We start from the raw sequence: 12,699 nt of genomic DNA, 5'->3' as shown, positions 1-12,699 counted from the left end.
TGACAGGCGCAGTGGGGGGCACAGTAAATGGATTAGCTTCTGTGGCCTGATTCCGCTCTCGGAATCGGTCCAGAGAAGCACACCGGGACAAGTGAGGGCTTCGCGCTGGGCTCTACAATTCATCCAGAGGGTGGGGGAGGGGCCCAACCGGTATAGCGGTATGGGCAAAAATCCATACCGTGGGAGAAAAAAAAAACGGTATCCGGTTCACATCGGTATACTGCCCAGCACTACTCTTTACTGCAGAGGAGTAGGGACGCCTGTCAAAATGATAGCTGTCTCTGTTCTAGCATAGGGTGCCATGGAAACTATGTACTAAGTTGGAGACATACATTTCATACTTTCTGTCCAGTGGATACTCACAGGTTGGGTACATTGTGCATAACTTAGTGAATGTAAGGAGTTCAGTAATCAGGGATGCATAATGAACAGCTGCTTATTCTAGAGGAGCAAGGACTCCTTCTCCTCTATGGCAAGGGTTAAAATACTCACTGCTCTCCACTACTGCCTGTGGTCAGGACCAGCGTTAGGGTGGGGCAATCCGGGCAATTGCTCAGGGCCCCCTTCCCCCAGGGGGCCCCCTGTGGGCTGCTCAGTGGTGGATCCAGGGGTGGATCCCCCACTGAGCAGCTTGCAGGGGGCCCCGTCACATTCGGGACTTCCCTGTGTCCCAAAACATCTTGTCGGGACACAAGAATGTCCCCATTACCTTTCTGCAGCCCTGCGTTAACTTTAGAAACACAGGGGCCACCAGGAGGTAGCACACGCAGGGACGTCACGAGGAAAGGAGGAGCGGAGCATCAAGGAGGACGCGCACACATGGTAAGTTACCTGCACGCCATCTTCAGTGCTCCGACCACCGCTCCTCCAGTCCCGGGACCTACTGCTATGGCCTATAGGCCATAGCAGTAGATTGTGACCGCTGACCGGAGGAGCAGTGGTCGGATCACTGAAATGGGGCAGTACACAGGTTGGGGGGCACTGCCTACCTAATCTGGGGGAACTACAACCTAATGTGGGGGGAACTATACTGCACCTAATGTGGGGAACTACACTGCCAGCCTAATGTGGGGGAAACTATACTGCACCTAATGTGGGGAACTATACTGCACCTAATGTGGGGAACTATACTGAACCTAATGTGGGGGAACTATACTGCACCTAATTTGGGGAACTATACTGCACCTAATGTTGGGGAGCAATACTGCACCTAATGTGTGGAACTATACTGCACCTAATGTGGGGAACTATACTGCACCTAATGTGGGGGAGCTATACTGCACCTAATGTGGGGGAGCTATACTGCACCTAATGGGGGAAGCTATACTGCACCGAATGTGGGGGAGCTATACTGCACCTAATATGGGGGAACTATACTGCACCTAATTGGGGGAACTTTCCCGCACCTAATGTGGGGGAACGTTACTGCACCGAATGTGGGGGAACTATACTGCCAACCCAATGTGGGGGATCTATACTGCCAACCTAATGTGGGGGGACTATACTGACAAAGTAATGTGGGGGAACTATACTCCCAACCTAATGTGGGGGGAACTATACTGCCAGCCGAAAGTGGGGGAACGACAATCTAATGTGGGGGATGTATACTGCCAGCCTAATGTGGGGGAACTGTGCTGTCAATTTAATGTGGGGGAACTTCAACCTAATGTGGGGGAACTACACTTCCAGCCTAATGTGGGGGAACTACAACCTAATGTGGGGGAACTACACTGTCAGCCTAATGTGGGGGAACTACAACCTAATGTGGAGGAACTACAAACTAATGTGGGAGAACTATACTGCCAACCTAATGTGGGGGAACTATCCTGCCAACCTAATGTGGGGGGACCTATACTGCCAGCCTAATGCGGGGGAACTATGCTGCCAACTTAATGTGGGGGAACTATACTGCCAACCTAATGTGGAGGAACTACAACCTAATGTGGGGGAGTACTGCCAACCTAATGTGGGGGAACTATACTGCCAACCTAATGTGGGGGGACTGTATGTGCCAGCCTTATGTGGGGGAACTATACAAAAATATAAAATTGTAATATTTTTTTGCGCTGTGATTTCTAGTTTTTATCGGTACCATTTTTGTTTTAATTGGACTTTTCAATAGCTTTTTAGGTATTTTGTTATGGTATTTGAAGTGACCAAATGTGTGCAAATCTGATTATTGCACTAATACGACATTTGGGGCCAGTCATTCACCCGAAGGAAAAGATTCCGATTTGAACAAATACATTTTTGGGGAAATTGGCTTATCACTAGTAATAACCTTACTTACTGCACCTAATGTGGGGGAACAATACTGCACCTAATGTTGGGGAACTATACTGCACCTAATGTGGGGAACAATACTGCACCTAATGTGGGGGAGCTATACTGCACCTAATGTGGGGGAGCTATACTGCACCTAATGTGGGGGAACTATACTGCACCTAATGTGGGGGAATTATACTGCACCTAATGTGGGGGAACTATACTGCCAACCTAATGTGGGGGAACTATACTGCCAACCTAATGTGGGGGAATTATATTACCAACCTAATGTGGGGGAACTACAACCTAATGTGGGGGCAACTATACTGCCAACCTAAAGTGGGTGGCTATACTGACAATGTAATGTGGGGATCTATACTGCCAACCTAATGTGGGGGGACCTATTCTGCCAACCTAATGTGGGGGAACTACAACCTAATGTGGGGTAACTATATTGCCAGACTAATGTAGGGGAACTGTAACCTAATTTGGGGGAAATACACTGCCAACCGAATGTGGGGGAATGACAACCTAATGTGGGGGATTTATACTGCCAGCCTAATGTGGGGGAACTATGCTGCCAATCTAATGTGGGGGAACTACAACTAATGTGGGGGAACTACACTGCCAACCAAATGTGGGGGAATGACAACCTAATGTGGGGGATTTATACTGCCAGCCTAATGGGGGGGAACTTTGCTGCAAATCTAATGTGGGGGAACTACAACCTAATGTGGGGAACTGTACTGCCAACCTAATGTGGGGGAACTACAACCTAATGTGTTGGAACTACAGCCTAATGGGGAGGAACTATACTGCCAACCTAATGTGGGGGACCTATACTGCCAGTCTACTGTGGGGGGACCTATACTGACAGCCTAATGTGGGGGGGACCTATACTGTCAGCCTAATGTGGGGGGACCTATACTGACAACCTAATGTGGGGGAACTATACGGACAACCTAATATGGGGGGAACTATACTGCCAACCTAATGTGAGGGACCTATACTGCCAGCCTAATGTGGGGGAACTATGCTGCCAACCTAATGTGGGGGGACCTATACTGCCAGCCTAATCTGGGGGAACTATGCTTTTGGGGCCAGTCATTCACCCGAAACAAAAGATTCCGATTTGAACAAATCAATTTTTTGGGAAATTGGCTTCTCATTAGTAATAACCTTTCTTACTGCACCTAATGTGGGGGAACTATACTGCACCTAACATGGGGAACTATACTGCACCTAATGTGGGGAACTATACTGCACATAATGTGGGGAACTATACTGCACCTAATGTGGGGGAACTATACTGCAGCTAATGTGGGGGAACTATACTGCACCTAATGTGGGGGAACTATACTGCACCTAATGTGGTGAACTATACTGCACCTAATGTGTGGGAGCTATACTGCACCTAATGTGGAGAACTATACTGCACCTAATGTGGAGAACTTTACTGCACCTAATGTAGGGAACTATACTGCACCTAATGTGGGGGAGCTATACTGCCAACCTAATGTAGGGGAACTATACTGCCAACCTAATGTGGGGGAACTATATTGCCAACCTAATGGGGGAACTACAACCTAATGTGGGGGGAACTATACTGCCAGCCTAATGTGGGGGGACCTATACTGCCAGCCTAATCTGGGGGAACTATGCTTTTGGGGCCAGTCATTCACCCGAAACAAAAGATTCCGATTTGAACAAATCAATTTTTTGGGAAATTGGCTTCTCACTAGTAATAACCTTTCTTACTGCACCTAATGTGGGGGAACTATACTGCACCTAATGTGGGGAACTATACTGCACATAATGTGGGGAACTATACTGCACCTAATGTGGGGGAACTATACTGCAGCTAATGTGGGGGAACTATACTGCACCTAATGTGGGGGAACTATACTGCACCTAATGTGGTGAACTATACTGCACCTAATGTGTGGGAGCTATACTGCACCTAATGTGGAGAACTATACTGCACCTAATGTGGAGAACTTTACTGCACCTAATGTAGGGAACTATACTGCACCTAATGTGGGGGAGCTATACTGCCAACCTAATGTAGGGGAACTATACTGCCAACCTAATGTGGGGGAACTATATTGCCAACCTAATGGGGGAACTACAACCTAATGTGGGGGGAACTATACTGCCAGCCTAATGTGGGGGGACCTATACTGCCAGCCTAATCTGGGGGAACTATGCTTTTGGGGCCAGTCATTCACCCGAAACAAAAGATTCCGATTTGAACAAATCAATTTTTTGGGAAATTGGCTTCTCACTAGTAATAACCTTTCTTACTGCACCTAATGTGGGGGAACTATACTGCACCTAATGTGGGGAACTATACTGCACATAATGTGGGGAACTATACTGCACCTAATGTGGGGGAACTATACTGCAGCTAATGTGGGGGAACTATACTGCACCTAATGTGGGGGAACTATACTGCACCTAATGTGGTAAACTATACTGCACCTAATGTGTGGGAGCTATACTGCACCTAATGTGGAGAACTATACTGCACCTAATGTGGAGAACTTTACTGCACCTAATGTAGGGAACTATACTGCACCTAATGTGGGGGAGCTATACTGCCAACCTAATGTAGGGGAACTATACTGCCAACCTAATGTGGGGGAACTATATTGCCAACCTAATGGGGGAACTACAACCTAATGTGGGGGGAACTATACTGCCAGCCTAATGTGGGGGGACCTATACTGCCAGCCTAATCTGGGGGAACTATGCTTTTGGGGCCAGTCATTCACCCGAAACAAAAGATTCCGATTTGAACAAATCAATTTTTTGGGAAATTGGCTTCTCACTAGTAATAACCTTTCTTACTGCACCTAATGTGGGGGAACTATACTGCACCTAATGTGGGGAACTATACTGCACATAATGTGGGGAACTATACTGCACCTAATGTGGGGGAACTATACTGCAGCTAATGTGGGGGAACTATACTGCACCTAATGTGGGGGAACTATACTGCACCTAATGTGGTGAACTATACTGCACCTAATGTGTGGGAGCTATACTGCACCTAATGTGGAGAACTATACTGCACCTAATGTGGAGAACTTTACTGCACCTAATGTAGGGAACTATACTGCACCTAATGTGGTGAACTATACTGCACCTAATGTGTGGGAGCTATACTGCACCTAATGTGGAGAACTATACTGCACCTAATGTGGAGAACTTTACTGCACCTAATGTAGGGAACTATACTGCACCTAATGTGGGGAAGCTATACTGCCAACCTAATGTAGGGGAACTATACTGCCAACCTAATGTGGGGGAACTATATTGCCAACCTAATGGGGGAACTACAACCTAATGTGGGGGGAACTATACTGCCAACCTAATGTGGGGGGACTATACTGACAATGTAATGTGGGGGATCTATACTGCCAACCTAATGTGGGGGGACCTATACTGCCAAACCTAATGTGGGGGAACTACAACCTAATGTGGGGGAACTATACTGCCAGCCTAATGTGGGGGAACTGTAACCTAATGTGGGGGAACTACACTGCACACCGAATGTGGGGGAACGGCAACCTCATGTGGGGAGATTTATACTGCCAGCCTAATGTGGGGGAACTGTGCTGTGAATCTAATGTGGGGGAACTATACAAAAATATAAAATTGTACTATTTTTTTGTGCTGTGATTTGCAGTTTTTATCAGTACCATTTTTATTTTGATGGGACTTTTCAATAGCTTTTTAGATATTTTGTTATGGTATTTGAAGTGACCAAAAATTTGAAAATCTGGTTGGTGCACTATTACGATTTTTGGGGCCAGGCATTCACCCGAAGCAAAAGATTTCGATCTGAACAAATAAATTTTTTGGGAAATTGGCTTCTCACTAGTAATAACCTTACTTGTCTTTTTTTACATATAGTTTATAGGATTTTGCGAGCATATGTTACTTGTTAGTTTTAGGTCAAAAGTTGGTACTGAGAGAATAAGCCATAGTTCTGTTTTTAGACTTTGCTCCATAACATTATAAAAGTTCCATTCTAGCTGATTTATGTATGGTTTTAATACTTCCATACTGTGATTTATCTTGGGAAATATAAGCCTTTTTGATATTTCATCTACTGTACTTTGAAAGCCTTTGGCTTCAGCATTTTCATTTTCAAGCAAGATAAATTCTGTCCAGCTGCTCAAAATAATGCAGCACTATAATTATTATGTTAATTGATTTTTCACGCTTATTATTTTCCCAGACTCTGCAAATGGGCATCAAACACTTCTCCGGGCTGTTTGTCATGCTCTGTATAGGAATTGGAGTGTCTATACTTACCACCATTGGAGAACATATTGTTTTTAGATTGGTCTTGCCAAGAATTAAAAAGAAATCAAAATTAAAATATTGGCTTCACACTAGTCAGGTATGTATAAGTTATAAATATAATAAATACTGTTGATTTGTTTAACAAATGTCTTTTTAACTCCTGTTCAATGTAACACAACCAGGAGGCAATTGGAATGTGATGTTTCTGTTAGAATTTATTAAAAGTTACATTTAAAACAAAACAACTAAAAAAGTAAATAGTAAATCCTCTTTAGTATGATCACCCAAAATTGGTGGTCTTCTTAAAAAATAGTTCTAGAATGTATAACATGATTGGTTACAGGAAATCACGCCTGGATACGTGGGTGGTCTTCTCACAGAGGTGGCATTTTCTTTTTTTTTTGCTTATATTTGGTGTATGAAATGTTACATGTGCGCCAAAGCACTTTTGGCTATAAGTAAAACGCTGCAAACAATCTTACAAAAGCCAATTTCAGTTTTTACTTGACAGTAATAATGGATTTATTTTCCCACAAAAAGTTGCAAAGCCCCAACCTAGCTTACAAAACTGCCTTTGGAGAGCACTTTAAAAAGGTCGCAACTGCCCCAAGTTGCAGAAAAGAGGAGCATTCATACAAAATGGTGTTCTTAAATGATTCATTGTTTTTTTTTTGCTTACGTGCACCAAATTGATGAAACCCTCTGCGATAGTTTGATAAATATGTGACACATAAGCAAAACTAAACAAACGGTGAAACTGTGTGAAAACATAAAAAACATTTCTAAAACTGCACACACAATGGGGAGGATTTATCAAAACCTGTGAAGAGGAAAACTTGCCCAGTTAAGCATAGTAACCAATCAACCGCTTCTTTCATTTTTAAAAAAGGCCTGTGAAAAATGAAAGCAGCAATCTGATTGGTTGCTATGGGCAACTGGGCAAGTTTTCCTCTGCACAGGTATTGATAAATCTCCCCCAATGTGATCATTTTCTGGCAACTCACAAGATATGGTGAACATTTTGGGGGGGGTGGGGGGGAAATTTAAACATTTAATCTTGTTTCTTCTGCTCCAAGAAGCAGAAAAGGTCCTACCTGTTTTTCTTCCTGATGCTTTACTTCCGCTCCCTGATCTTCTCAGAAGTATACTGTTCCGAGACGGTAAGGGCAGGTGCTCCCGATCCTCACATGTGGGTAAAACCGCACCCATAACTAATGTCCAATAAATTTGCGATGTTGATTAAAGTATGTAGCTACGGAAAACGCAATGATCGGGTCAAGCCCCTCCAGTCTAGGAATAGTATACTTTCGAGATGACCAGGGAGAAGAAGTGGAGCACTGGGGAGCAGAAAAGGTAGGTTCTTTCTACTCCCTGAACAACCCCTTTTAAGCTTGAAAATAAACCCTGAAAAGTCTCATTTTATAAATTCAGCACATAATATAGACCCTGTGAAAAAGAAAAAGTCAGCGTGAGTTGTAAAGATCTCAAAAAGTATATCAATGGTAACATGTTTTAGGTCTTCTTTTTGTATTAGCTGACAGCTATCGCTCCCTTCCTCTTCATCCAACCATACCCTTTCCCTTCAATTTCTTGGTTGAACTTGATGGACATATGTCTTTTTTCTAACTATGTAACTATGTAACTCCCCCAAACAATGGACCCTCAAGTCAGGCATGTGAAGAAGTGAGTAAGTTGTTGTCAGGCACCTTTGGCAGTGGCTTATCTTCTGCAAGTACAAAAGTTCTCAGTTCAAAGTTACTGAAACCTTACATGCCTGATGCTTCTTTCCCTAAGGTCAGAAGATCAGGATTAAGTATATTAGAGTCTGGTGAACTCAATAGAAGTAAATGACTGATTTATTATGCTGTTGTTGGACAGTTTTTCTTAATGTATATGTGCACCTTAAACCAAAAGCACATCTTTGTAGTCTTCCTCTAGTGCTCCCTCAACTTACTTTGGTAACTTACATTAACCCTTACTTATAGGTGACCAGTATTCATTGTTTTCGCTCTGCCATATGCTGATGATGTCACACCCACAAGTGCTGGCCAATGGGCACACAACTTGGCGACTAATCCCAAAGTTTTTAAAGCATTGGCCACTGAATATGGGAAAGGTTTAGCCTACATGTGGCAGTCAAAGTATGGGAAAAGATCTTGAAATTTGTGTAGTCCGAAAAAAAAAGGGTTAAAGCTAAATTTAAATAATGTCAAAAAGCTGAATAGTAGTTGTAGCTATTTGCAATGTTTACCTTTTGAGCTTACAATTACAAAAATAGAGAGTAGAAGTGACACTGCCCAACAATACAGCTATAGACTTAGGCCCTTATACTGTATATATCAAAATGTGTAAGAGAAAAATTGAGACATTTTGCAAATAACAGCTCAGCTTTCACTTTACCAGACAAGATGTTATATGAAAGCTGAGCTGTCTTTGGTTGCTATGGACAAAATCTCTCCAGTTTTTCTCTCCAACAGTTTGATAAATCTGGGCCTTAGTCTTGATCAGAAATGTCCTTGCACAGTGAGATATAAGGAGATGCAGGATTGCCTCAAAGTGACTGGTTGACGCAAAAAGTTCTAGAGAAGCATTGGTTTTAACCTCAAAAATCCTTTGAACAGATAAGGTTGATGTTCAGTATAATCCAATTCAGTATGTAAAGGTTTAGAATTGTTGCTTCAGAATATTTTGTGGCATTATATCTGGTATCTTGGACCATGCTTCATTTTCTGGCAATCCACATATTTTAAGCATTCACATTCCCAACAGTTATTTTTAGATAAAAGAGTACCTGTCACTAGATACATTTTTCTAAACTAACTCAGACTATGTTGCCTAACTACTCCTGACACCCTATACTCCTATTTTAAGTGCTTTACAACTGAGCTGCCAGCAGGAGGATGTGGGCGTGCCCAGCAGGCGCTACGTCACTGAAGCCTGCTGGTGGGACTGCTTCCGCCCTCACTTCTCTGAGGAGAGCCACGGAATTACACAGGCCTGGAGAAGGGGAGAAGATGAGACCGCTCTGATCCTCATTGCCTCCAGCCGCACAGACCCGCTGTCCCCTCCCAGTGCCCAAGGCTGTGAGTAGAGAGCAGGAGTTACAGCCAGGGGGCCGGCAGCTAACAGTGTGGCTGACAGCCGCGGCAGAGTGCAGGGCTGGAGCTGTGTGGCTGAAGTCAGCGGAGATGCGAGTTGATGCAAGTGAGCCAGCATTTGCAGAGCCCTGCTTGTCCTCACTGCACAGAGCCCTACTTGTCCTCAGTATACAGAGCCCGGCTTTTCCTCAGTGTACAGAGCCCCGCTTGTCCACAGTGTACAGAGCCCTGAGGGGTATGCAAGTGAGCACAGTGCTCCCGCCTGTCTGATTAACAGGCAGGGAGCTGCGCTGAACTGGTAACGTGCTCAGCCTGGTCCGGCGTGAGTCCTAAATCAATAGAAATGCTTGCGGCCAGGGACTCCTAAGGAGACCCCTGGTGGACAGATTTTCAAACACAAAATACAAATTAAAGAAGTAAAACATTTTTATTAAACCAATTAGAGACAAGTTTAATATTGAATAATCTATGACATATTAAAAAATGTTTTGATGAAAGGTACTCTTTAAATACTTCTTGTTTATTTTTTTTCCTTTAAAACAGCGTCTCCATCGAGCTTTAAACACATCTTTTAATGAAGAGAAATTTCAGCAAAAACTAAAACGACTAGAAAAAAGGTACGATACTTATTATATGTCTGTTATAGGCTCTCTGCCATAATGCATTCAATCTTCCACCAATAACACAAACTGAGTAAAATCAGAATTATGCTTAGAAAACTTAATAACCAATATTACATTCCACATCTATTGTCTTTATTACCATCTGGTGCGTGAGACTCATCCCTTCCAATCTATTAGAGACAAGCAGTTGCTTATCTTGAAAGTTAAAATATTTCCAGGAATAATGTGCTTGCTCTAATAGTTATGTATCCTATATTTATTCTTATTACTGTTCATTATTAGCTAGCTCTTCTCTTTTAGATATCTAGTTACCATAAAGTTTCTTGTATTCAATGCTAAAAGGCGTTTAATACTATATGGATTACAGTAAAGTCATTTTTTTTCCTATGAAGGACACCAAACCAACATAATGTAGCACCATCTGGCATAGAACTGTCACTTCACTGTTGACATATATCAGTTGTTCACTATAAAGGTAGCTGTTCTGTCTTCCTACAAGTTCACAAAGTGTGTAGTCTGACATTCAGCATAAACCATTCCTGTCTTCCAAATAAGAGCACTGTTCTTTGTAGTTCAACAGGTTTATTGGTCAACAGGTTGTAATAAGTGGTAAAACTATAAGAATACAAACAATAATTATATGTATAAGAACTGCATGTATCATACATTACATAGCAGTGAAGCACATGGCAAAATGGCTGCCTATACTTAGGATTGCATGGCTAGCCAACAGTCTAACAGCTACACAGTTAAAGGGGTACTACCGTGCTGACAACTTATCCACTATCTAAAGGATAGGGGATAAGTTGCCTGATCGCGCGGGGTCCTGCCGTTGGGGACCCCCGCGATCTCGCACGCAGCACCCCGCTCTCATCAGGCCCCGGAGCGAACATCGCTCTGGTTCTGATGACTGCCGTTCACAGGGCCAGAGTATTGTGATGTCACGGCTCTGCCCCCATGTGACGTCACGCTCCGCCCCTCAATGTAAGTTTATGGCAGGGGGCAAGACAGCACCCCGCTCTCATCAGGCCCCGGAGCGAACATCCGCTCCGGGTCTGATGATGGGGCCGGTGATTGTGACATCACAGCTCCACCCCCGTGTGACGTCACACTCCGCCCCTCAATGCAAGTCTATGGCAGGGGGCAAGACAGCTGTCTCGCCCCCTGCCATAGACTTACATTGAGGGGCGGAGCGTGACGTCACATGGGGGCGGAGCCGTGGCATCACAATACTCCGGCCCTGTGATCGGCAGTCATCAGACCCAGAGCGATGTTCGCTCTGGGGCCTGATGAGAGCGGGGTGCTGCGTGCGAGAACGCGGGGGTCCTCAGGGGCGGGACCCCACGCAATCAGGCAACTTATCCCCTATCCTTTAGATAGGGGATAAGTTGTCAGCACGGTAGTACCCCTTTAACTCCCTGAGTAGTAATGCAAATATCTAAACAGCTCTAGCTTCCATAATGCCCTAATAACAGAGGTAAGTGACTAACCAGATATGCTGTTTCACAGATGGTAGAGTTTTCGAAGGGAGAGATTTAGAGCAGCTCTGGTCTTGTGTCCAGGAGACTAAAGACTGCCTCTTCTTTTCAGAATGCCTTGAAACAACCCACAATGCATAGCACCACCCACAAGGCAGAATTCTTATAACAATAAAAACTAGGTGTCATACAACTTGACATCACTAGATGGTGATATAACCACACTAATGAACTCTCAGATATAGTGACAGGCAGAAAGCAAATTGTAAATGCTTCTCAAACATGCTGGCCAGAACAGTAGTTCTTACTATATTGGTTATTGTCTGGTAAATGGAGGATCTCTTAAAATAAAGCTGATCACATGGAACCTGTCTTTGTAACTTACAAAGATCAGCTTACCCCACCGGCAAAACTACTAGATGAATAACGCATTACTAGGCTGCCACTGAAGTCACTTAGGTTTCAGCTATGGCGAATAGAGGTGACTCACAATAAAAGAAATGTGGGTCCTCAGGTGTATGAGTCCAAAGAGAGAAAATAAAAAAGAGAAAATAATAGTGGACAAAGAGCTAATGTGCAATATAAAATGTGTTTCTAAAATAACATTAATTCATATTAAATATTATTTTAGAGATAAGTTGTATATTGTACATTAGTTCCCTGTCCCCTATTATTTTCCTTTTTTTCTTTTCTCTCGTTGGACTCATACACCCGAGGACCCACATTTAATTTGTTATTTATACCTCTATTCACCATAGCTGAGACCTCAGTGACTTAAGTGGCAGCCTAGTAATGCACCCAAGGACCCAAATTTTTATATTTTTTTCTAGTTTTTTTTCTGATTTTATTTATTTTTTGTTCCTGATTTGGATGAAGGCTGTGTTGGTTAACCTCAGTATTGAGAATTACTGAGTGAGCTAC

At 43.5% G+C, this 12,699-nt stretch overlaps 1 protein-coding gene across 1 annotated transcript in view; it reads left to right on the top strand.

Moving 5' to 3' along the window:
* GRIN3A (glutamate ionotropic receptor NMDA type subunit 3A) overlaps positions 1-12,699 on the top strand; it is a 469,012-nt gene that overhangs the window by 419,724 nt on the left and 36,589 nt on the right. Inside the window, exons 7-8 of the mRNA XM_056519283.1 lie at positions 6,512-6,676; positions 10,221-10,294. Of these exons, the coding sequence (XP_056375258.1) occupies positions 6,512-6,676; positions 10,221-10,294 (239 nt within the window). The remainder of the gene's footprint in view (positions 1-6,511; positions 6,677-10,220; positions 10,295-12,699) is intronic.

The sequence above is a fragment of the Hyla sarda genome, chromosome 1 (assembly GCF_029499605.1).
Source record: "Hyla sarda isolate aHylSar1 chromosome 1, aHylSar1.hap1, whole genome shotgun sequence".
NCBI classification, from domain to species: domain Eukaryota; kingdom Metazoa; phylum Chordata; class Amphibia; order Anura; family Hylidae; genus Hyla; species Hyla sarda.
The sequence above is the reverse complement of the archived record's forward strand: the minus strand, read 5'-3'. Positions and strand labels throughout refer to the sequence as shown.